The 21,784-nt window shown below is 30.7% G+C and overlaps 4 protein-coding genes across 4 annotated transcripts; 2 read left to right on the top strand and 2 right to left on the bottom strand.

The window, feature by feature from the left end:
- Positions 1–8,840: 8,840 nt before the first annotated feature.
- Positions 8,841–10,344, top strand: LOC124943219 (uncharacterized protein At4g04980-like). The gene is made up of 5 exons (XM_047483765.1): positions 8,841–9,391; positions 9,448–9,613; positions 9,688–9,852; positions 9,932–10,084; positions 10,147–10,344. Exons 1-5 carry the CDS (start codon positions 8,841–8,843, stop codon positions 10,342–10,344), a joined length of 1,233 nt encoding a protein of 410 aa, XP_047339721.1.
- A 2,775-nt stretch (positions 10,345–13,119) lies between these two features.
- Positions 13,120–14,223, bottom strand: LOC124942512 (stem-specific protein TSJT1-like). Its single transcript, XM_047483033.1, has 3 exons — positions 13,729–14,223; positions 13,522–13,642; positions 13,120–13,447 (listed from the first exon to the last, which is right to left on the bottom strand). Exons 1-3 carry the CDS (start codon positions 14,188–14,190, stop codon positions 13,245–13,247), a joined length of 786 nt encoding a protein of 261 aa, XP_047338989.1. The 5' UTR covers positions 14,191–14,223; the 3' UTR covers positions 13,120–13,244.
- A 2,683-nt stretch (positions 14,224–16,906) lies between these two features.
- On the bottom strand, positions 16,907–17,427 carry LOC124943218 (protein RALF-like 4). Its single transcript, XM_047483764.1, has 2 exons — positions 17,147–17,427; positions 16,907–17,060 (listed from the first exon to the last, which is right to left on the bottom strand). Exons 1-2 carry the CDS (start codon positions 17,425–17,427, stop codon positions 16,907–16,909), a joined length of 435 nt encoding a protein of 144 aa, XP_047339720.1.
- Positions 17,428–19,254: 1,827 nt separating this feature from the next.
- LOC124943217 lies at positions 19,255–20,959 on the top strand. The gene is made up of 7 exons (XM_047483763.1): positions 19,255–19,365; positions 19,483–19,563; positions 19,636–19,857; positions 19,966–20,121; positions 20,207–20,260; positions 20,344–20,490; positions 20,579–20,959. The coding sequence occupies exons 1-7, from the start codon at positions 19,255–19,257 to the stop codon at positions 20,957–20,959; spliced, it is 1,152 nt and encodes a 383-aa protein (XP_047339719.1).
- The last annotated feature ends 825 nt before the right edge of the window (positions 20,960–21,784 follow it).

The following is a 21,784-nucleotide window of genomic DNA, read 5'->3' as shown; positions in this document are numbered from 1 at the left end:
CTCCAAATGCCATAATCACAGACCAATGTCGATCCATGTAGATTGCAATTGAGAAGGTATTTCCTAAAACTCATCATCGTTTTTATTTGTGGCATATAATGAAGAAACTTCCTATAAAACTTGGAAGCCATATTGAATACCATATAATAAAGAAGAGGTTGAAAAATATAGTATACAACTCCATAAATATTCAACAATGCGAAGACGGTTGGATTAGACTAATAGAAGATTATCTGTTGAAAGATAATGTCGGGTTGAAATCTTTATTTTTGGAAAGATCTAAATGGATATCCATTTATATGAAAGGACAATTTTGGGTCGAGATGTCAACATCACAACGGAGTGAAAGTATGAACACCTTCTTTGATGACTACGTGCAATCTAAAACATGCCTCAAATAATTCGTCGAGCAATATGATATGGCTCTGTTGAGAAATATCGAGAGAGAAAAGTTTAATTCTTTGATACCAACTGTTAATGGATTTGCTTTTGAAAAACAATACAAAATCTTCTACACTTCAGATATATTTAGGTTAGTTCAAGAAGAAGTTAAGGGTTGATGTTGTGCGACATCTCATTCATTGAAGAGGAAGGGACAACTTGTATATTTAGAGTTGAAGAAATCATTTTTGAGGGTTAATGGAGAACATGTAAGAGATATTTCTTACAAAGTGCATTATACCGAAATGGATTGCAATCTTAAATGTCAATGTCGATTGTTTGAGTTCAGAGGTATTTTGTGTAGGCATATCATGGTTGTGTTGAAAAAAATGAGGGTGAATAAGGTACCAATGTGTTATATAATTGACCGGTGGCGTAAAGATATTAAGCGTGGATATCAAACTATCACAAACATTTATGATTTAGATATGTCTATGGAAGAAAAAAAACATCATAATAGTCTAATTCGATTGATGCAAGAGGTTCAACAAGTTAGAGTAAAATATAAAGACAATTGTTCTTTTTGGATGAACGGAATACAAGGATTTATGGAACGGTTTATTTTACTTAATCATGGAAGCACAGAAGCATATAAAGACAAAAGCACAGAAGCATCTTCATCTCCTGCTTCATTTCCATCTCCATCTACATCCATTTTGATACACTCTTCTAACTAAGTTAGAAGTTGAGGACGACCACCAACAAAGAGGAAACAATCTTTAATTGAGAAAATCCCCAAGAAGTCGTCGAGATAAAAAATGAAGGGAAATACAGCCACAACATCAATAGTGTTGAATTCAACACAACAACAACAACAATGGAATGATTCACTATTGACTCAATTTTCCTTCACATCACTTTTGTCCTCTCAAATATGTGTCGAAGATAATGCATGTGGGGATAACATTCAACGAATATAGTATTTATATGATCATGTTGTAACTTTGATTTTTTTTAAGATTTCGTCAAAATGCGTCCCGAAATGATGGTTTCTCGTCCTGAAATGATGGTTTGTTGTCTCGAAAGGGTGATTTTAGGACCCCGAAAGGGTAGTTTCGAGATCAAAAAGGGTGGTTTCGGGACCTTAAATGATGTTTATCGTCCTGAAATGGATGTTTATCGTCCTGAAATGGATGTTTATCGTCCCAAATTGGTGGTTTCGGGTCCCAAAAGGGTAGTTTCGAGACATGAAATATGTGTTTAACGTCCCGAAATGGGTGTATATCGTCCCAAAATGGGTGTATATAGTCCCGAAATCATGGTTTCAGGACCTAGAATAGTGGTTTCGGGACCCAAAATGGGTGGTTTATCATCCCGAAATGGGGGTTTATTGTCTCGAATTGGTGGTTTCGGGATCCGAAATGGGTGTTTATCGTCCCGAAATGGTGGTTTATCGTCCCGAAATGGTGATTTTTAATATTTTGTCACAAAATTGAAAAGAATTGAAGACTAGAAAATACCAACCACAATGTACTACTTATTTACATACAACTTATACATTTCAGAACAATCTTATTTTATAATTTCTAAATATCTCTTAAAAATATTGTTCAACTTTTTGTTTAAAGTTGACCTAACGATGAACGCACAGAATTTTACTCGTAAAGCTTAGAGCATTCCGCTTGCCTACAAAAATATAAAATTCAGCAGTTATTAAAAAATTATAAAAACAATCAAAATGTGAAATATGTAACTTACATTTGTTTTGATTATATCAAAATCCCACATTGCATCGCCCAAATAAGATTGAATGTATCTCATATAGTATATTGCACAATCTGTTGTATTTGAACTGTCTTGCTAAGCTAATTTCAAAACTTTGAACGGGAATTTAACAATTTTGGTTGCGATGTTCAAGTCGATAGTTTTGAAGAACTCCACGAAAGTTTCTATCTGTTTTACTAATGAAGTTAATAAATATATATTTGAAAACACTTCAACATATAAACACGCTCAACTTACCAATTTAATTTCGATTACTCTCTTTTGCATATTGATGCAAACAACATAATAGTGAATTTCATATAAAATTGGGAAGAAGATCTGCAGAGTCATATTAAAATATAATATATGAGCAAGATTCAGATGATATTAAAATATTGGACTTACAAGATTAACATTTTTTATTTCTTCGGTTCTTATTTCGAATAGTCTCATTTCTTCAATAACTTGTTCATTAATAGTTTGTGAATCTTTATAGAATCCTTACAAATGAAATTAACATCACAATTAGACCATTTATTTAAACAACAATAAAAGATATAGTGACTTAAATAAACCATTGTCGAAAAAACAATTTTCCCCTATGAACATTGTTTACTATAATTACATGTAACGTGTGCCCATGCATCAATAATATCACTTTCAACATGGTATCCATTTTTCATTTATTGAAAATGTCCAATGTTGATCAAGGTATGCTCGGTTTCATACAACACTTCCTTATTTAAACCACATAATGAAGAAAACACATAAACCATCATTTCGGGACAATAAACCACCAATTTTGGGACGATAAGCCACCCATTTTTATCCTAAAACCACCTTTTTGGGTCCTGAAACTACCCTTTTGGGTCTTAAAACCATTCTTTTGGGTCCCAAAACCATCCATTTCGAGACCCGAAACCATGATTTCTGGACCCGAACCCAAAATTTTTGGACCCAAAACTCATCCATTTCGGGACCCAAAACCACCCTTTCGGGACCTGAAACCATAATTAAACTAACTAAGAAATATAAACATCATTAATTACATCTTCTTCTCATCATCTTCATTTGCAAAAATGAACCCCCAAATGATTTCATCTCGGTAATCTACTTGGGCACAGTCAAAGTAAGATTGATTTTTTAGCTTGTTCTTCATCATATATGGAGATTGAAAGCGTGTCGAAATTTTTGCATTCCGCATGGGATTTTTTCTAACTACCACATTGACTTTTTCTTTATCTTTATCCACCAATTCTGGTCCATTTATAAATGATTTTCCACTTCGAGTACTCCCCCTTTTGTTATCCCCACTACGGGTACCCCCACTTCGGTTACCCCCACTTGGGTTACCCCCACTTCGGGTATTTTTTCATTTATATTTACATCTTCATTTTCTACAGTGGGTGTTCGATCTTTGAAGTATTTGTGCATGGAATCTCTAAAATGTTTATCATTGTCCACGGCTTTATATAAGATGTGGATCGCGTTGTCATACAATGGCGATGTGTCCCAGCCGACACTTAAATTTGCAAAATTTTGTCTGGCTTTGTCAATCATCTGTATACACTTAGAAATGCAAATCAAATTCTGTGTAAAATTCACAAGTGCGTTCAGAGGTGATGCGTTTAGAGGTGTTGCATTCAGAGGTGCAGCATTCTTAGGTGTTGCCTTCTTAGGCACTGCCTTCTAAGGCCCAGGCACATATGCATTCTCATTCTCCCCCCATCCCTATCTGCCTTCTCGATCTCCCCTCATTCCTATCTGCCTCCTCGATCTCCCCCCATCCCCATTTGTCTCCTCGTTCTGAAGAGGTGGTAGTAGAATGTGTCCAACATCGCTTCCACGTCCTAATCCTCCATTTGCCAACTCATTATCCAACCTAACTTTCAACTTCATGTCATTCCAACATCACAGTATAGGAAATCGACGCTCATCAATTGGGAGTTCAGAGTTTCTCATCCTATACAAGTAGGACAGATGAAAACATACATATCTTAAAAACATTTAAATTTGCAACCACCAAAATAAATTAGTGATAACTTGCAATAAGGAGCGTCTGTGGTCCTTGGAAATGTCGTTTTTCATGCGCCTTCTATTTTTCGCATGATTGAACTAATCATTCAAGTACAAATTTGTACTAATTGAACTTTTTGATATTATGAACATCTGAAATAGATTTCACAGTTCTAAACCTGCAAGTGAAAAAAATATATTTGAGGATTATTAACAATGCATATACCATATCTATATGTAAGTTTTGAGACATACCTGGATAGTTGACCCAGGTGATCACACCAGAGAAAGCAACTAACAACATATAATACGAAGTCTATCTTGAAATTTTTGTCAGCTGTTTTGTTCTCCATGATTTTCTTTGGCATATCGGTCACTATAGGAGCGCCATTAAGCGGGTTACCCCATCGAGTCCTAAACGCTTTCAACTTCTTATTGGTCTCGTTATTCTCGTATTCTACAATGTCCAACTCCCCTCTGGGGAGACCCAATACGATTTTAATATCCTCTTCTTTGATTTTTACTTCCTCGCCACTCTTTAGGATGAATGCACATTTAGTAGGTTCAAATTTTCTGACAAGATAACGAGAGATCTCGCCGGGGAATTTTGAAAGCAATAGTGATATAAGAGAGCCAAAGCCTATTGACTTCACAGTCTCTTTTTTTTCATTAGACAATAGTTGAAGAAGATTGAAAAGCCAAAAGATGAGGTCCTCGTTAAAAATATGTTGTGGGGGGTTGTTTTGGTTTCTTGGGCCGCATTCCTTTTACGTTTATTTGCTCTACAAAAGAAGCAAATGAACAAAAAAATAAGTATACAACCATGAAGAAGATAAACATTTAAAAACCATGAAGCAAATAAGGAAATAAATGAACAATGAAGCAAATAAGCAAATAAATGAACAATTTCTTATCCTGAAACTACCATTTCTTATCCCGAAACCACGATTTCAAGACAAGAAACCATCATATTGTGTCCTGAAACCACCATTTTGGGATGATGAACTCCAATTTTGGGTCCCAAAACAATAATTTTGGGATGATAAACAGCCATTTTGGGTCCTGAAACCACCTTTTTAGGTCGATAAATACTCATTTCTTGTCCCGAAACCACCTTTTCGGGACCCAAAACCCCCCATTTAAGGACGAGAATCATCATTTCTTCTTTCAGGACACACAATATGATGGTTTCTCATCCCGAAATGGTGGTTTCGGGATACGAAATGGTGGTTTCGGGATACGAAATAGTGGTTTTGGGATGATATGCAGCTAATAAACCTTTCGGGACAAAATATATGGATATCAAAAACGTTTCTACGTTAAACCCTAATCTCTATATACTTTTCTACCGTTAAACCCTAAATAGAGCTAAACCCTAATCGTTATATACTAAAGAGAATATTAATATCAAAATCATCTACATTTCTAAAAGATAAGATTTCTTATTTACCTTGGAGTCCTTGGAGATCTTGGAGTCTTGTCGGGCGATGAACCTGGACCAACACCAGCCTGGAAAGAAGAGTAGTATGAACCTGGACCTACCCTAAATGAAGTGAAGATACAAGAAGGAAAGCTTAAAAACTTACCATTTTCGATCAGACGGCGATGAAGAAAAGAGAAGAAGTTGCGGATGCCGGAGAACGAAATCGCTAGAGAAGAAAAAGACCGATCGCCGAAAATGAAAAATTGAAAGAAGAAATAGAGGGAAGTGAAACGTTTTTTAATATTATTGATATTTTTTATTTTTTTATTTTTTTATTTTTTTCTCTCTCCTACCCACCACGTAGGATTCGTGGTTTTTTTTTTCGTTGAAGTTTCGTTGGGTTTATTTCTCATTTCTAATACTCAACTTTCAACCTTATTTATTTAATTTTGTAAAGTGAATATAATGTACACCTTCTTTTTGAATATATTGATGTTGCATAAATTGTCTCTAAATTTCTACTACCATTTTAAATCAAATACACTTTGTTGCAGCATCAAAATTTCTTTCATACATCCATGGAGAGTAGTTTTTATTTAGAATATTTCAAGAAATGTTTCTTTGAAGAAATATCTAATTGGCCAATTAGATATTTTTTTGGAGATTAGGAATTTTTCTTTGAAGAATATACTTGAGAAAACTAACTATATATAAACTCTTCACATTACTATTTAATATTGTTCTTATACACATTATTTTAACTTCAAATGTTGTGAAACTTTTAAATAATTAGAAAATCATTATTAAAAGATCATTATTCCTTTTAGAGTTTGATTGATTAATTATTTGGATGAGATTTGAGACCGATTATAGCATGCACAAATTAGAAGATAGTTATTTTATAAGATTTATTTGATAAGTTTTGCTGAATGTTTTTATAATTTATAGATAATTTCTATCTCTCAAGTTGTGTTTATTTTTTTTTATGTGTAATAATAATTTATAATAAATAATTATTTTTTAAAATAATTAACATCTAGTGCCATAGGAACGAATCAACATATCTAACATTTTAAAAATTAATATTATAAAGTGACCCTTAATGAGAGACAATTGTTTTAAATTACACTTTTGTTTAAATTCTTCACTTACATATTATTTTCAAGTATTTAAAAAAAAAAAATTAAAGACCATCGTTAACTCTAATTTTCTGGTCTATTTTTTTTTATTAAACAAATTTAATTTTAGATGGTGTCATAAATATGACACTATTTTATTTTTTAAAGTCAAGAAGGATGTATGTGTGACCTGTATGTGTTAGTTGAACATGTCCTTCTGCCTTGTGTACGTGTTTTATTCAATGTTTCCCACATAATATATAAATTATTTAACTAAGATTTTTTTAATATTATACTTGTACTTCAAAACAATTTATTTAATTATTCTCAATTACAACTTTTAAAAAAACAAACAATTCCAATTCTTTTGATTTTACCAATTTTACGAATTTAAAATATAGTGGTAAGAATTTGAAAACTTATAAATAATTTAGATTTTATGATTTTATGATTTTATATAATAATAATAATAATAATTAAATTTATATCAATAAATTTTGAAAGAAATATTTAAATATTATAATTGATTTTATAAAACGACTCTTTTTAGTATTATTTATTTGTTATTACTCTTTAATCTCGTAGGTGTAGGCAGGAGCGCAGGGCAGGTCCTGTGGTAAGTCCGGGCAAGTCTACGGGTTAGGGCAGCTCATTTAATAAATATAAATAGAATTTTATTTAAATTTATTAGAATTTTAACAAAATATTGTACAGAGTGGTTTAAGAAAAACAAAGCAAATTTTATTTGATAAGGCTTCAAATCTAAAAAAAACACTTTATTTTAAGAATTTGTTGTAACTAAAATTAAGGCATCAAAAAAAATCCACGTTTTTCTACATGGGGATGGGGCAACCCAATTCTCGGGGCCGACACTGGGTGTACGCCGAAGTGAATCTATGTAGGGGCTCGGGTGGGCTGAGGCCACCTCGAAATTTTTTTTATTTTTTTTACGGTAATATATGAAATTATCCCCTAATTTCTTGGAAAAAAAAATCAATTTAATTAATTATTTATTTATTAATTATTTAAAAAATAATAAAACTTACATTTATCTTAAAAAAAAAATGGTTATTTCTAAAGTCATCTCAATTATTTTTCCACTGGATCTGTCATTGAGTGTAGGTTTATGTGGTAGGGTTTTTGGTTTATGATATTGAGTTTTAGCATTTAGAGAAGGAGATCTAGATGACATATATCTAATGCAAAGTGTAATTTTTATTATAATAATTGTGCAGGGTTCATAGGATTGTATGATTTTGTAAATATATATTAAAATATTAGTTAGCTAGAAAATGAAATGAGTGAGTTGTCATTTTTAATGACACAGAAATTAGTTTTATAATTAAAAATTTCATATAAGTAATTATTTGACTACTTAAATATCTTTTAATTCAAAAGTCTTTTAATTTGAACCACTTTCATAATAAATAATTTTAAATTATTAGATTTTGTAAAGTAGAAATTCGAAATCACATATTAGCCCATTAAAAAGCCCTAATTTGTTAATTCAGCAAATTAATATTATTGTTTTTAGTTGATCTAATCTAATCTTATGCTTTGTATTATAAATAATACATTTTTGTTTATCATTTATTAATAGCTAGGCACATCAAAAGTCAAATTAAGATGATACGTACAAAAACAAATCTTTTTTTATTTTTTTAATTGTTTTTAATGGAAAGTCATTTTCAAGACAATTTACAAATTAAGTTAATACTAAGAGGAAAAAATTTCTCTTTTTTTTCTTTAAATGTTTTAAATGTAAAAAAATCAAAAGTAATTCACAAATTTTAATTTTAATTGTTCCTATTAATTATTAAAACACTTTGTTGACCCCACCAATAACTTCTCATAGAATCATACACTTTTGACAAATAATATAAATTTAGATAGAAAATGAAAGACTTAATCAAGTTTTTATAGTATCAAACACCAACTACAACACGGTATTCATTCTAAATAATAAATAAAATTAAGATTAGTCAATTAAGGATTAATTAATGGTTAACAAGGGGAAGACATTTACATTATTCTTCTTAGTTTTGATCTCAGATTTATCAGAATTTGAACATCATGGATCATCAATGTTAGATGAATGGATAAAGATAGCAAAGAAGAAATTGAGTTAAATAGATACAATGGTTTACTTTTCCGATTCTCCAACTTCGGTCCACCCGGAGATGATGATGATAAATGATACCAAATCGTTGCCATTGTTCTTGTCTCCAAGAGTTCATTCCCTCGAAAAGTTGAATCCAATTGATGTAAAACAACTTTCATTTCATATGATACCATTTCTTGCTACACAAGTCAATGAAACCGTCATTAAAGAGGTTGAAGAATCGCAAAAAGACTTAAAAAATCCACAACAAAACTCAAAACCAAGGCCGTCTCCACCACTGTCAGCAACTAAACCACCCCCGCCACCTCCTCCTGGTTCAGCAAGAACCAATGCAACTAAACCACCACCGCCAGGCCCGCCACCTCCTCCTGGTTCAGCAAGTTCCAATGCAACAAAACTAAAGAGATCGCCCCAAATTGGAAATCTTTATCGTCTTCTCAAAGAAACGATTGAAGGGCCGAGCCTAGATGGTAAATCATCTAGAGGAAGAAAGGGTAAGAGCTTCGGTTCTTCAAATGGAGGAGGCAAATCAAGCATGGCTGATGCATTAGCTGAGATGACCAAAAAGTATGATCAAATCAACTTTTCCTTTTTCCTTTTCTATATCTAATTTCCTTTTCCAGATCGCCATATTTCCAGAAAATCGAAGAAGATGTCAAGAACTTCGCAAACACAATCAACCAACTTAGTGTCCAAATGGTCAATTTCCATTCCAAAGACATGGCAGAGCTTCTTAACTTTCATCGCCACGTCGAGTCATGCCTTGGGAAGCTATCCGATGAATCTCAGGTTCAAATATGAACATCAAACATATGAACTTATTGCTTAATGATCATTAAAATGCCTGTCATCTTCACTTACAGGTACTGTCAAGATTTAAGGATTTTCCTGTAGAGAAACTCGAGGGAATAAGGATGGCATCCGCTTTATACTCTAAGCTAGATGGGTATGTGAATACTCTAACAAACTGGAAAACAGAGCCTCCTCTGTATCAACTTTTTGACAAGGCTGACAAATACTTCAACAAGGTGATCAATTAAAACAAAATCTGAAATTTCAAATAAATTTTTGTTACTTTTAATGTAGATTAGAAAACTATGTTTATAGATGAAGGTAGATTTGGAAGCATTGGAAATAAAAAAAGAAGAAGAAGGGAAGATATTCAAAAGACATAATATTCATTTTGATTTCAGCATTCTTATTAAGATCAAAGAGTCGATGGTTAATTTTTCCAATGGCTGCATGGAATTGGCACTTCGGGTTAGTTTACATTATTGACATAAGAATGGTTAATTCAATTATGTAACTCATCAAATTAACAGGAGAAGAGAGAAAGAAAGAAAAAGGAGAGTGAAGATGGAAAATCTGTACTGAAAGGTGACAATGGTGATGTGAAGATGCTTTGGAAAGCTTTCCAATTTGCATTTCGAGTATATACGTTCGCGGGTGGACACGATGATCGTGCCGAAAAGCTGACTCGAGAATTGGCTAATGAAATCCAACATAAACCGAAAAGGTGACTTGAGGATTGGCTATTGAAATCCAAGATAAAACATGTACTTACAAAATGATTATTTGCATGCATCTAATCATGTAGAGTGACTAAAGTTGTTAAATTATCCAATAATCAAGAATGAGTTATATCTTGGTGGGATTGTTCGATTAATGTTGCAAATACTATTCCATAAAGTGGTTTAATTTAGTGTAACAAAAACTGTGAGATAGTCAATATTTCATTTGATCCAGGGAATAATATGAGATTATAATGGTCCTATTTAAAATATATAGACAATGTGAGAAATTTGAAAATATTGGGTACAAAATTCTGATTTGAGCAATTTTAATGAATTTTATTATACTGTATTTTATCAATATTCTATGAAGAGCTATAGGGTAGAACGCATTCTTCTGTTTTCAGAAAAATTCCACTAGACTTTGGTTTGTATAGCATCTACACAAATCAGTCAGAACTCAGGACTTAACAACTGCATGTTCTGAACTCCTAGCTATCATTCTGTCGAACAGACAAAATTCTGTTCAACTTATAACAATAAGTATACTCTCAGATATTATAGTGAATTAACTCTCAGCTTAGCGTAAGTGAAATACATAATGCACTTAGAAAAGATGAGCTAGAGAGAGTAATTTGATCGAGAGTTCTGAAGTTTGTTCTTCGTATGTGTTATCATTCGTATATTCGAAGATTTGAAAAGTCAAAAGATCAGTTCGTCGTTGTACTCTGAAGCTCTTTTATATTGAAACGTAGCAACGGTCGACTCTGACTTTTGGATACGTGAATTGACCAGGAGGATTCACCGTACCGAGAATCTTCCATTCAGAAAACCAAGGATCCGCAGTTCATAAATTCAGGGATTCGACATGTACTTTGATGTCTTTTTATATTTGAAATGTAGCAACGGTCGAATCTCGTTCGTAGATACGTGTCGATTTTTTAATGGTTGTATGTCATGTGGCAGTCTACTATTATCGTAATACGGTTGTTTTCATAAGCCTACTGTCAACGCTTTTCAACTCTTTTGTTTAAAACAAGGCGTCTGCTCGCACTTCTTCAACTCTGTTGTTTGAAGCAAGACGTCTGCTCGCGCTTCTTCAACTCTACTGTTTGCAGCAAGGCGTCTGCTTGCGCTTCTTCAACTCTGTTGTTTGAATGAAGACGACTGTTCGCGCTTCTTCAACTCTGATGTTTGAAGCAAGGCGTCTGTTCGCGCTTCTTCAACTCTACTGTTTGAAGCAAGGCGTCTGCCAGTGTGTTGAAGACAACTCTGTTGTTGACAGAACCCTACTGTCAACGCATCTCCAGTTTTGATTATGTCAGCTCTATTGCTCGCGCTATATGCTCATAAAACATTTGCATAACTTAATTTTATTCAAAATCAGTGCATCATCAAAACTATGTCGTATTGATTTTCCTAAGTTCAGTTAAATCATTTTTCTTAATTTAACTTAATTAATGAATTCCTATTTAATCTTAATTAAATGGCTTTCCCTTTTTCTTTATTTAGCTTAATCTAACACATATTCTCTAAACTCTGTCCAAAAGGGCCATTCTATAGAAACCGAAATTAAAATAAATTTTCCCGATCTAATATGATGATCATACTTGATTATTGAACCGGTGGAGCAAAAATCAGAAATACTTTTCAAAATTGGCTCAGAACGACCCTTGAATAGCGGTCCAAACACCAATTTCCAAAAATACTGCTTTATTTGTTTTCATACTTTTAGAATGACCTGTTTGAAAAATGATTAACTTTGAGTATAAATGTTGGACAAATGTATCAAACAACTAGCTTGGGGCTTGTTTGTGCATCCAAACGTTATTTTTCATTAAAAAAAAAAAAGACCGGAATTCAGGAGACCTAATACGTTCAGATTAACTAGTTCGAAAAATTATGAATTTTGAGTATAATATTGATGTTTGCAATTTTATGTAAAAAGTTTTAAAAATGACAAAAAGGTAAAAACTCGTGTTAAATCGGACGAGTCAATGGAAGTAAATGAGTTTAACGGTGCGCCTAAAATGAATTCAAAACTGGACACTGACCTTAGGTGTGGATTATTTGAAAACAAAATGCCCAAATGTCATTGTATAGAGTCGGTTGAACATTAGAATACCCCAAAAAGTTAGTGTTATTAATGTATCCAAATCACAAAGATGAAACACGTTGATCTCTTTCATTATATTAACCAGAGGTTAAGACAATTTCTTTAGTATTCAATGATCAAAGAAAGGTGAACATTATATCCTTATTCATTTGTGTATAATATTTATGCTTTTAGATATATCAAACTATTATTGCAGATATTAGAGTTGTTAATACAGAAATTAAGAACACTACAAGAATATACACTTTCTGCTACTTATAAAAATATTTATACCGGCGCAATAAAAGGCGCCTATAAATTTATCGACGCATCCTGAATAACCCTAATTTCCGATAACATTAATTTAAGCGCCTCCCAATATATTTTAATTATGATTTATTTGTGAATAGCACAATGAATTTTATTTTATTTTTGTTACTCAAACTAATTATCCGAACCAATTGGTATGTTAGAATACGGAACCCATTTGAGATAATTATTTTTTAATAAAAAGGTGATTTACTTTTAATAATTAGATCAACTAATTCTCCACTATCCACAAACTTATCATGTTTCGCCTTTCAATTCAGCCGTATGTTCCTCTGGCCAAATCCATAAGGGTTTTCACTATTACTGCACCCACATTGAATCGAGTTTGATCTTTCTTAATAAATAGATTTATCAAATTATTATTTGAAATCGATTATATTGAACAAGGAGAATTCTCAATAAGACAGTTACAATTTACAAACACAAGACATAATTAAGTAAAGAATAAAGAAAACAGAGTGAATCTAACAACAACAAGAACTAATCAAGCTTGTGATCTCCAAACAGCACAATTAGCTTCACTTCCAACCCTGGTCATGTTGTTATTGTTCTTCGAAGATGAAATTGTATCCACCTTGAAATTAGATCCACACAGTATTCCTTCACTGTCGATTCTAGGCATTGCTTTCATCTTCTTCAATGGCTGCTCAAAGCTCATTAGCCCATGATCACTATGATACATGCAACCTACAAAAAAAACATTATCAAATTTCTGAATCGAAATCTCAAACAAGAAATCAATGAATAATTAGGTTGTGTACCAGCTGGGAAAGGGGCAAATGACTTGGCACAGCTTCCCTTAATAACCTCCAACTCATCAGAAATCACAACACACCCATCTCCTCCTATTCCCCAGTATAGCTTCACACCTTCATCACCAGCCTATTATTACACAAACACAAAAAGAACCAACCTTTTAGATTTATATGAGTGTATCAACATTTTAGATTGATTAGATTAATTATTACCAGAGAAACAAAAACAGATCCAGCCTTGGCATCATACACAACAAACCCAAATATTCCCTCCATATCTCTAAGAACTTGATCAGCCGGATAAGGTCCTCTGTCTCTAAGAGTCCTATACGCCTCCACCACGAACGCTGCCTCATTTGCCCCCTTTGACAGCCCATACTGCCGGAGAAGACCCGGGAGGTTGCTTAAACTTCCCAAGAAGATACAGTATATGTCATCCACTCCACAAAACATTCTATTGTGAATGGAGAAAGGGTTTTGAGGAGGTGAGAAAGCAATCAGAGCTTTCTCTGCAAAACCCATGGAGAAGCCATTGTTAGAATGAGAAGCCAAGAAACTGTTTAGGATCTCATTGGGAAGTTTTGGCTTGAGGGAGGAGAAGAATCCTTGTAATGAAGCTGGACTGTTGAGCTCCTTTGGTGGATTAACGGATCCATTCTTGAATATAGCCAACATCTTTCAATAATATTATTAAAGAACACGAAACAGAGGTTTTAGAAAAGAAATGTTAAGGGATTATGATGAACTGATGGATGAAGAAGAAGGTCGAATTGGGTGTGTATATATACTAGCATTTGAGAGAAACATGTGGGTCATTTTAAGGAAAACTTGCCAAAGGATGTGGAATAGATTTATTTAGGTTCTGTTTGTTTTCTGAATTGTCAGTTAAGAAACATATGTGCAGTTATTATTAGTGGATTTTTGAGTAGAGAGGCGGATTTATGTGAAAACAAACTGGACCTATTAATTGGTGGAATAAAACATTATTAAAAGTATAGTCTTATCCAAAAGAGTGTGTGATCTGAGTCAGCAAAGCGATTTTGTTGCTGTGATTGTAATTAGTTGAATATGTCAATCTGACGTGTACACGTGTTTTATCCCATGTTTCCACCTACTTAATTTATATACTATTTAACTAAGATTTATTTAATATACAAATTACAATAACTAAAATAATATATATATATATATTTAAACAAATTATTAATATTTAAAAACATGAATGAAAAAAGATTACTTAAATAATCTATTTCAAACTCATAATAATATTAAGGGTCTTTTTATTGAGTTAAAAAGCGTTTAGTAAGAAGTATAAAAAAAAATAAAAGATTCAAGATAAAGATAAATTTATAAATGTTTTTGATTCGTTCTGAAAATACGATACAGAGAATTAATCGTTTTTCTTGAAATCTTATAAATTCAATAACGAATTATTTTTAAAATAAATAAATAGATTGAAAATTATAAGCTTCCTAATATATATTTGTTTAATATAAATATTTTAACAGGCTGGTTTATTGGTAGAATAATAAACTCACATATTTTTGTACTCTCATACTAATTAATCTTGAGCAAGAATTCAGCCTGAAGCTAATCTATATTCTACCAAGATCATAACTGATCTGCCTGTTATATCAAGAAAATAAATTGAAATGTATAATTAAACCACAATAATCAAGCTATATTTGAAACTATAATATTATTCACTCTATTAGATGAATTCATGGCTAATAATTTTATTTTTTATTATAATTTTATGGGTGTTTCTTTATCTTATTTTGTTTTTTTTTAATTGTGGATTGAAAAAATGTATTGTTTTTTTTATCTATTTTTGTTGTTGTATTTAGATAATGTATTTATTTCGATTATACTTAAAACGTTTTAAATGAAAGTGAAATTTATGATGGTGGGTGTTTCATGTATGTTATATTCCTATGTTAAAAAAAATATTTTATACATAAATTTTAAATAATTTGTTTCTTTAAAAAAAAAAAAAAAAAAAAAAAAAAAAAAAAAAAAAAAAAAAAAAAAAAAAAAAAAAAAAAAAAGTGTTTAGAATGAATATATTTGGGGGAAGATATGTATGATGAGAATAGGATTGGACAATAATTAATATTATTGTTTCTTCTAATTGATCTGATCTAACTCTTATCCTATGATTGTATTTATAAATAATATATTTTTAAAGAGAGGACTTATCATTTATTTGATAGGCACATCCTGCACAGCAAAAGTCACATTAAGATTATCCAAAAATAAATCTCTTTGTTTTCCTTAATTGTTTTTAATGTAAATATATAGTCATTTTCAAGACTTTTCTTTTATATCATCATCATAATCACTTTTAAAAATAAAAAAAATTATTTCATATAAAACTTGTGATTGAAATAGATGATTTATTATATAATTTTTTGATAAATTTTTATCAACTTTTTATATTTTGTTATTGATCATCTTACCTTTATATATTTGTTGTTATATTTTTCTTTTGAACTACAATAAATTTTGTTTAAGGTAGAAATTTGTTTATGCATATATTTGAGTAGGTTGACACGTTGAATCAATTAATTCATTTTAATTTTAAATAATTTTAATAAATAAATTTTTTTAACTAAGACAACTATTATTTATAATTAAATATATTTTATTAATAAAATAATAATTAAGATTCAAAATTTAGTAAAAAAAAATACTTCAGTTAAAACATAAATAAAAAATTCAGTCAATTATTTGTTTGAATTAAAGGTGAGAGAGTTAAAAAATGAGAAAAAAATAGTTTAAGATATTTTGTTTAATTAATTTATTGTTATTAATTTAAAGACTTGTTTGGATCATTGTATAAAAAAAGGTTGCTAATTTTTTTTTGATGAATTTATTGATGATAAAATATTTATCAGGTTGATTCTTTTTTATTTTGGTAAGTGTACAAAATAATCATGTACCAAAACACCTATATTTTTTAGAAATGTTATTATTAATAATTATTGACATTTTTTATATTATTAACCATAAACTAATAAGAGAATAGTAATTATAAATTTAGATAGACAATGAAGGCGAAAATTGTGTGAATTAATGATAAAATGAATCATACTTTATAGAAATGAAAAAATATATATATATAATAGAACAGTTAAATACTCTAATTTATTTGTTTATTATTCAAACACAATATCAATCTTTACTTAAAACACAAACAATTTGCAAACAAAAACACAACTAAACAATGAACAATACAAAGAAGATACATATAGAATATTTGAAACTAATAATCACATAAACACTCCCTAAACGAACAAATCATATTAAAATTATCAAAATCAATCTATTATTTTTTTTGTTTAGTATCAAATTAATCGCTTTATTATCAAATCTGAGGAGTAGACCACGATTAAGATAGATCGGTGTAGCGAGCACAATAGGTGATGTAATTGCAACCACGTGTGTAAGGGTTAGCCTTTGCACGATGTTCGCAATTGTAGTAAGATTGTCCACGATAGCTGCATGGCACATTGTTCGCTTTCATGGCAGAGTAACTAATGAACCTATATATATAAGAACAAAACACAAATATATTTGAGATGGAACTTTTATTTAATTTTAATAATTAGTCAATTATTATTTTAATTACCTTGCTGGACGAGGATCTTCTGTTGCATTTACACTAACTTCTTCTGGTGCCGCGGCAGCTAGACCACGACGAGCAATCTGATTCTCCATTAACATCTCTAGTTCTTCGTTGTTGTCAAAACAGTCACCTACTTCACCGTTACATGATCCTGTGCCTGCATGGGATCGTAGAGAGTCGAAATCGAAACGTGAAATTGTGCTCAGATCGTCGAATGTGAACGCGGCATTGGTGAGACCAATGAGCGAAATAAGGAGCAGGATAACATCGAGTCGGATACTCATTGGAGCTGAGTTAAGGGAATATAGGCAGGTTATAATAGGGGAAATATAGAGAGAAAGAATGTTTTGATTTTGTGTTGTTTGACGAATTCTTAAATGAAGGGGAAATTTGGACAATGGGTGGTTGTAATTTGTTGGGTCTTAAAAAATTTGATCCATTTGCTATTTTTTGCAATTCTTTAACTCCCATTTATTTTCCTTGTTTTCCTCAATTGATTTCATTGGCATGGATGATCCTAAAAGCAGATGGTATATACTCATTTTAGGGTTAGGCTGTTGTTAATCTCTATTATTTTTGTGTTTGTTTATTATTAGCAAGTCATTTGGCTCAATGGAATAAGGAGAATTCAATTTCATACTTATAACTATTATTGTTGTGTTATGAAGTTTGTAAGTGCACTTATTTTTGTTTTTTTAAGTCTCTAAAATATTATTGAGTCGTTATTTATTAAATGATTCTCGAACTGAATTATGTAATACATATATATATATATATATTTAAATTATCACAATTTTAACTATTTAAAATTTTCTCTTATAATTATACTTTTTAATCCTACAAACAAGTTTCTTTTTAAGATTACAAATCTAATATTCAGAATTTATAACTAGTAGAATGTCATTACTTTTAGTGAAATTATTTACTTCAATATTTTTAAGGTTTCTAAGAGGGCATTGATTGCATTTTTGCAGAAATAAATGAACATTAAATTACCCATTAATTGCTGAATAAAACCACCAATTCAATTGCATTTTCATTTTTTACTTACTAATTAATTAATTGAAGAAAATAAGGCAAGAGAAACATATGCCTTAATTCTCTAGAATTCAGTGTAACTCACAAGTCTTGATTGCATTTTAAGTTTTAACCTCTCAAAGGATATTAAATGAGACATCAAAATTTCATATTTGATTTGGGATCATAATAACTTTTTAAATAAATAAATAAAACAGTAACACACCATTTTTTTTGCTAATTGATTGTTTGAATATGCAAAAGGTTTTTGAATTAACAAACTATTATTTAATTCAAAAATAAAATAAAAAAAACATCAATCAACATCATAATACTTTAAAAACAATTTATTTTTTATTTTTTAAGATCTTTTACGAATCATTTTGATACTTTAATTACTTTGCTGGGTTAGTAAATATTTTATAAATAATCTATGACTTTTTAAACTCAAATATATATAATCACATTCTATTAAGAAGTTATCTATTATATATTTATTTAAGCCATGAAGTATTAAGTATTCAACCTTATATATAATGCATATTTTATTATGTACCATGCTTTCACAAATCATTATGGGTTTTTCCAAATGAGATTAATTGAGTGTTTGGACAATTTTAGGTCCGAAGTAATTTTATTTTTTACTTTAGAATAACACTTTCATATTGACTATGATAAACAAAAGTTTATCATTTTTAAAAATAATTATTATGAGAGTTTTTTCTACGCGAATATTTTGTAAATTTATAATATGGGTAATAAAAAAACTTTTAAAAGAATACCCACCAAAGTGGCCGAGCACAAGACTCAAATTAAAATAATTCTTTTTAATTCAAAAATAAATAAATAAATTCTCAAGACATCTATCTTTAACGTTTCAAATATTATCAAAATATCCATTATACATTAATGAAGATTTAAGACCCTGTCTCCATAAAGATTTTTGTAGCAAAAAATTAAATTATGTCAATTAATGTTATAGACCCCCATGTATATATAGAATGAGCAATCTATGTACTTTTTCAATAAAAAGAAAGATTCATTAAAACATCAACTTTCTAATGGCCTTTAAAAAACATCCGAATTATTTTTCAATGTTACTAGTTGTCTTGATTGCATTTCAATCCATATACCATGTTTATGGAAATGAAACAATCAACAAATCACTGGGTTTGGAACACAAAGGGACTATAAAAACCATAGAGGTTTGTTAAATAATTATGGTTTTTATTGAATTCTTCCATTCAACATATATAAGTAATTTGTATGTTTATCTTATCTTATTCATTAATATAAGGGTTGATCCCATTTTCTTTTTGTAGGGAGATAATGGTGACATAATTGATTGTGTTGATATCTATCAACAACCAGCATTTGATCATCCTTTAATAAATGATTTACAGGTTCAATGTTTTTTCATATGGTTGAACCACAGACTAAAGAAAAAAAAGTAACATTTATATTTGTACACGTAGATGGAACCTAATACTTATCCTATTGGAACCAAAATGAATTCAACCTTTGAGTTTGATATTCGTCAAGATTGGAATAAAAATGAAGAATGTCCAGAAGAAACAATCCCTATAAGAAGAAATACAAACACAAGTTATTACAATGATTACCATAAGCAAACTTTTTCCATGATGGGAGATCAACAAAACCAAAATATTCTTCAAAGATCAAGTGGAGGACACGAGGTATGTGTAGAACCATCTCAACTTTTATATTTTTCTTCAAACTTTCTAATTGATTGTATGTAAATATAATTTCTAATATTGTTTACCCTTATTTTTCATCCTTTCAAGTATGCTATGGCTTTTGATGAAGGTAGTTCTTACTATGGTACACAAGCAGTATTTAATGTTTGGAACCCTCATGTCGAAAGGAACGAATTTAGTTCGTCTCAAGTGTGGATCACTTCGTCGTCTCCAAGTATCAATACTATTGAAGCAGGATGGATAGTAAGTTTTGAAAGAAACCCCACAAGCATTTTTTCGATGTTGCATGTAATGACAATTTTTTTATAAATGTTTATGTATATTCAAGGTTTATCCAAGTAAATTTGGTGATACACATACACACTTCTTCATATATTGGACAGTAAGTTCCTTATTTCCATCAAGTCTCTTATGTATAAATCATATTTTCAATTCTAGCTAACTAATATTGTTGCTTGGAACTAGGCAGATAATTACCAGAGGACAGGTTGCTTTGATCTTGATTGCCCCGGTTTTGTTCAAACAAATAGACACTATGCCATTGGCACTACAATATCACCATTTTCCACATATGGTGGCAATTCACAAGAGATATCTGTTAACATATTCAAGGTACACATATAATTTTTAAGGCATGCATGTTTTGAAATACTAAGCTTATAAAAACGATTAATTAACGAGGAAATGAAAATATTTGTAGGACATACCCTCGGGAAATTGGTGGCTTCAAGTTTCGGGTTACATGGTAGGGTACTGGCCTAAATCTATTTTCACGGGCTTGGCAGATCATGCTACTGATGTGAAATGGGGTGGGGAGATTTTGAATTCGAGAACTCGTGGACAACATACGACTACTCAAATGGGTAGTGGTCATTTCTTTGGTGAAGGATATCGTAAATCAAGTTTCATTCGCCAACTAAAAGTGGCTGATGCCGGTTTATTTCCCAGAGAACCGGGATACTTGTCGAAAATTGTGACTACTCCATCGTGTTATAATTTGAATTTCTGGAAGAATCCACGAACTATGATGGGAACACATGTTTATTTTGGAGGTCCAGGTTTTTCTTCTATATGTAAATAGTGATATAAAAGAATAACTATAAACAAATTAATCGTGATGCGATAATTTATAAATGAATAATAAAATTTTGATTTTGTGATGATTTCTGTGTGATCTATGGCCGAGTTTACTTATATGGGATTTGTTTATTACGAAACTAGAATTTTAAATAAATAAGAATCACAAGTTCAGCATTAGTTATTCAATTTTTGTTCAAATTGTAATTGATTTGATTGACACCACAATAACTCTTATTATTGTCATGTTTCACTTTTATTCTCTTGGATCTACACAAGGATAAAGCCTACCCCAAAATTTTGTTTTTATTTATAAGTTAATATAAAATTATTCTTTAATTTTTTCAATCTAATTTACTATTGATATAATATTTACTTCATTTTTCTTATTTATTTCTTCAAGTCCACTCTAACTTCAAATTTGGATTCGTCCTTCTTCTCACGTGCATGATTTGTTTACTTATTGTAGTTTGTTTACTTATTTCTTTGTTTCTCTTTGTAAGGAGTTAATAATGTTAATGAATTTTATTTTTCTTGTGTAAACTCTTTACATTATGATTTAATGTTGGATTTTGGACGCAAATTTTATTAGAGTTTATATACCGTAATGGACTTTAAATTTTTATTGGGCTTAGGGGTAATAGTTTAGTTTTTTTTTACTTTTGATGTACTCCTATAAATAGAGACGTTGTAACATAGAGTTACTTAGACCATTATTCAATGGAAAATCAATAGAATGAACGACTCCCCGAGGATGTAGCCATTGTTGGCCGAACCTCGTTATATCTTGTGTTCTTTATTATTTTTTGCCACGTTATCTCTATATCTT

Source organism: Impatiens glandulifera, chromosome 6, assembly GCF_907164915.1.
Source record: "Impatiens glandulifera chromosome 6, dImpGla2.1, whole genome shotgun sequence".
NCBI lineage: Eukaryota > Viridiplantae > Streptophyta > Magnoliopsida > Ericales > Balsaminaceae > Impatiens > Impatiens glandulifera.
The sequence above is the reverse complement of the archived record's forward strand: the minus strand, read 5'-3'. Positions and strand labels throughout refer to the sequence as shown.

What these genes read in the sequence shown, in the direction of transcription:
- LOC124943218 (XM_047483764.1), bottom strand. Translation starts at nt 17,427, where the DNA reads ATGAGTATCCGACTCGATGTTATCCTGCTCCTTATTTCGCTCATTGGT. An exon ending in GAAGATCCTCGTCCAGCAAG is followed by an intron (nt 17,061 to 17,146) that starts GTAATTAAAATA and finishes TTATATATATAG; the next exon opens with GTTCATTAGTTACTCTGCCA.
- LOC124943219 (XM_047483765.1), top strand. Translation starts at nt 8,841, where the DNA reads ATGGTTTACTTTTCCGATTCTCCAACTTCGGTCCACCCGGAGATGATG. An exon ending in TTAGCTGAGATGACCAAAAA is followed by an intron (nt 9,392 to 9,447) that starts GTATGATCAAAT and finishes TTCCTTTTCCAG; the next exon opens with ATCGCCATATTTCCAGAAAA. An exon ending in GCATGGAATTGGCACTTCGG is followed by an intron (nt 10,085 to 10,146) that starts GTTAGTTTACAT and finishes TCAAATTAACAG; the next exon opens with GAGAAGAGAGAAAGAAAGAA.
- LOC124942512 (XM_047483033.1), bottom strand. Translation starts at nt 14,190, where the DNA reads ATGTTGGCTATATTCAAGAATGGATCCGTTAATCCACCAAAGGAGCTC. An exon ending in GATCTGTTTTTGTTTCTCTG is followed by an intron (nt 13,643 to 13,728) that starts GTAATAATTAAT and finishes GTGTAATAATAG; the next exon opens with GCTGGTGATGAAGGTGTGAA. An exon ending in ATTTGCCCCTTTCCCAGCTG is followed by an intron (nt 13,448 to 13,521) that starts GTACACAACCTA and finishes TTTTTTTTGTAG; the next exon opens with GTTGCATGTATCATAGTGAT.
- LOC124943217 (XM_047483763.1), top strand. Translation starts at nt 19,255, where the DNA reads ATGTTACTAGTTGTCTTGATTGCATTTCAATCCATATACCATGTTTAT. An exon ending in GGACTATAAAAACCATAGAG is followed by an intron (nt 19,366 to 19,482) that starts GTTTGTTAAATA and finishes TTCTTTTTGTAG; the next exon opens with GGAGATAATGGTGACATAAT. An exon ending in GATCAAGTGGAGGACACGAG is followed by an intron (nt 19,858 to 19,965) that starts GTATGTGTAGAA and finishes CATCCTTTCAAG; the next exon opens with TATGCTATGGCTTTTGATGA.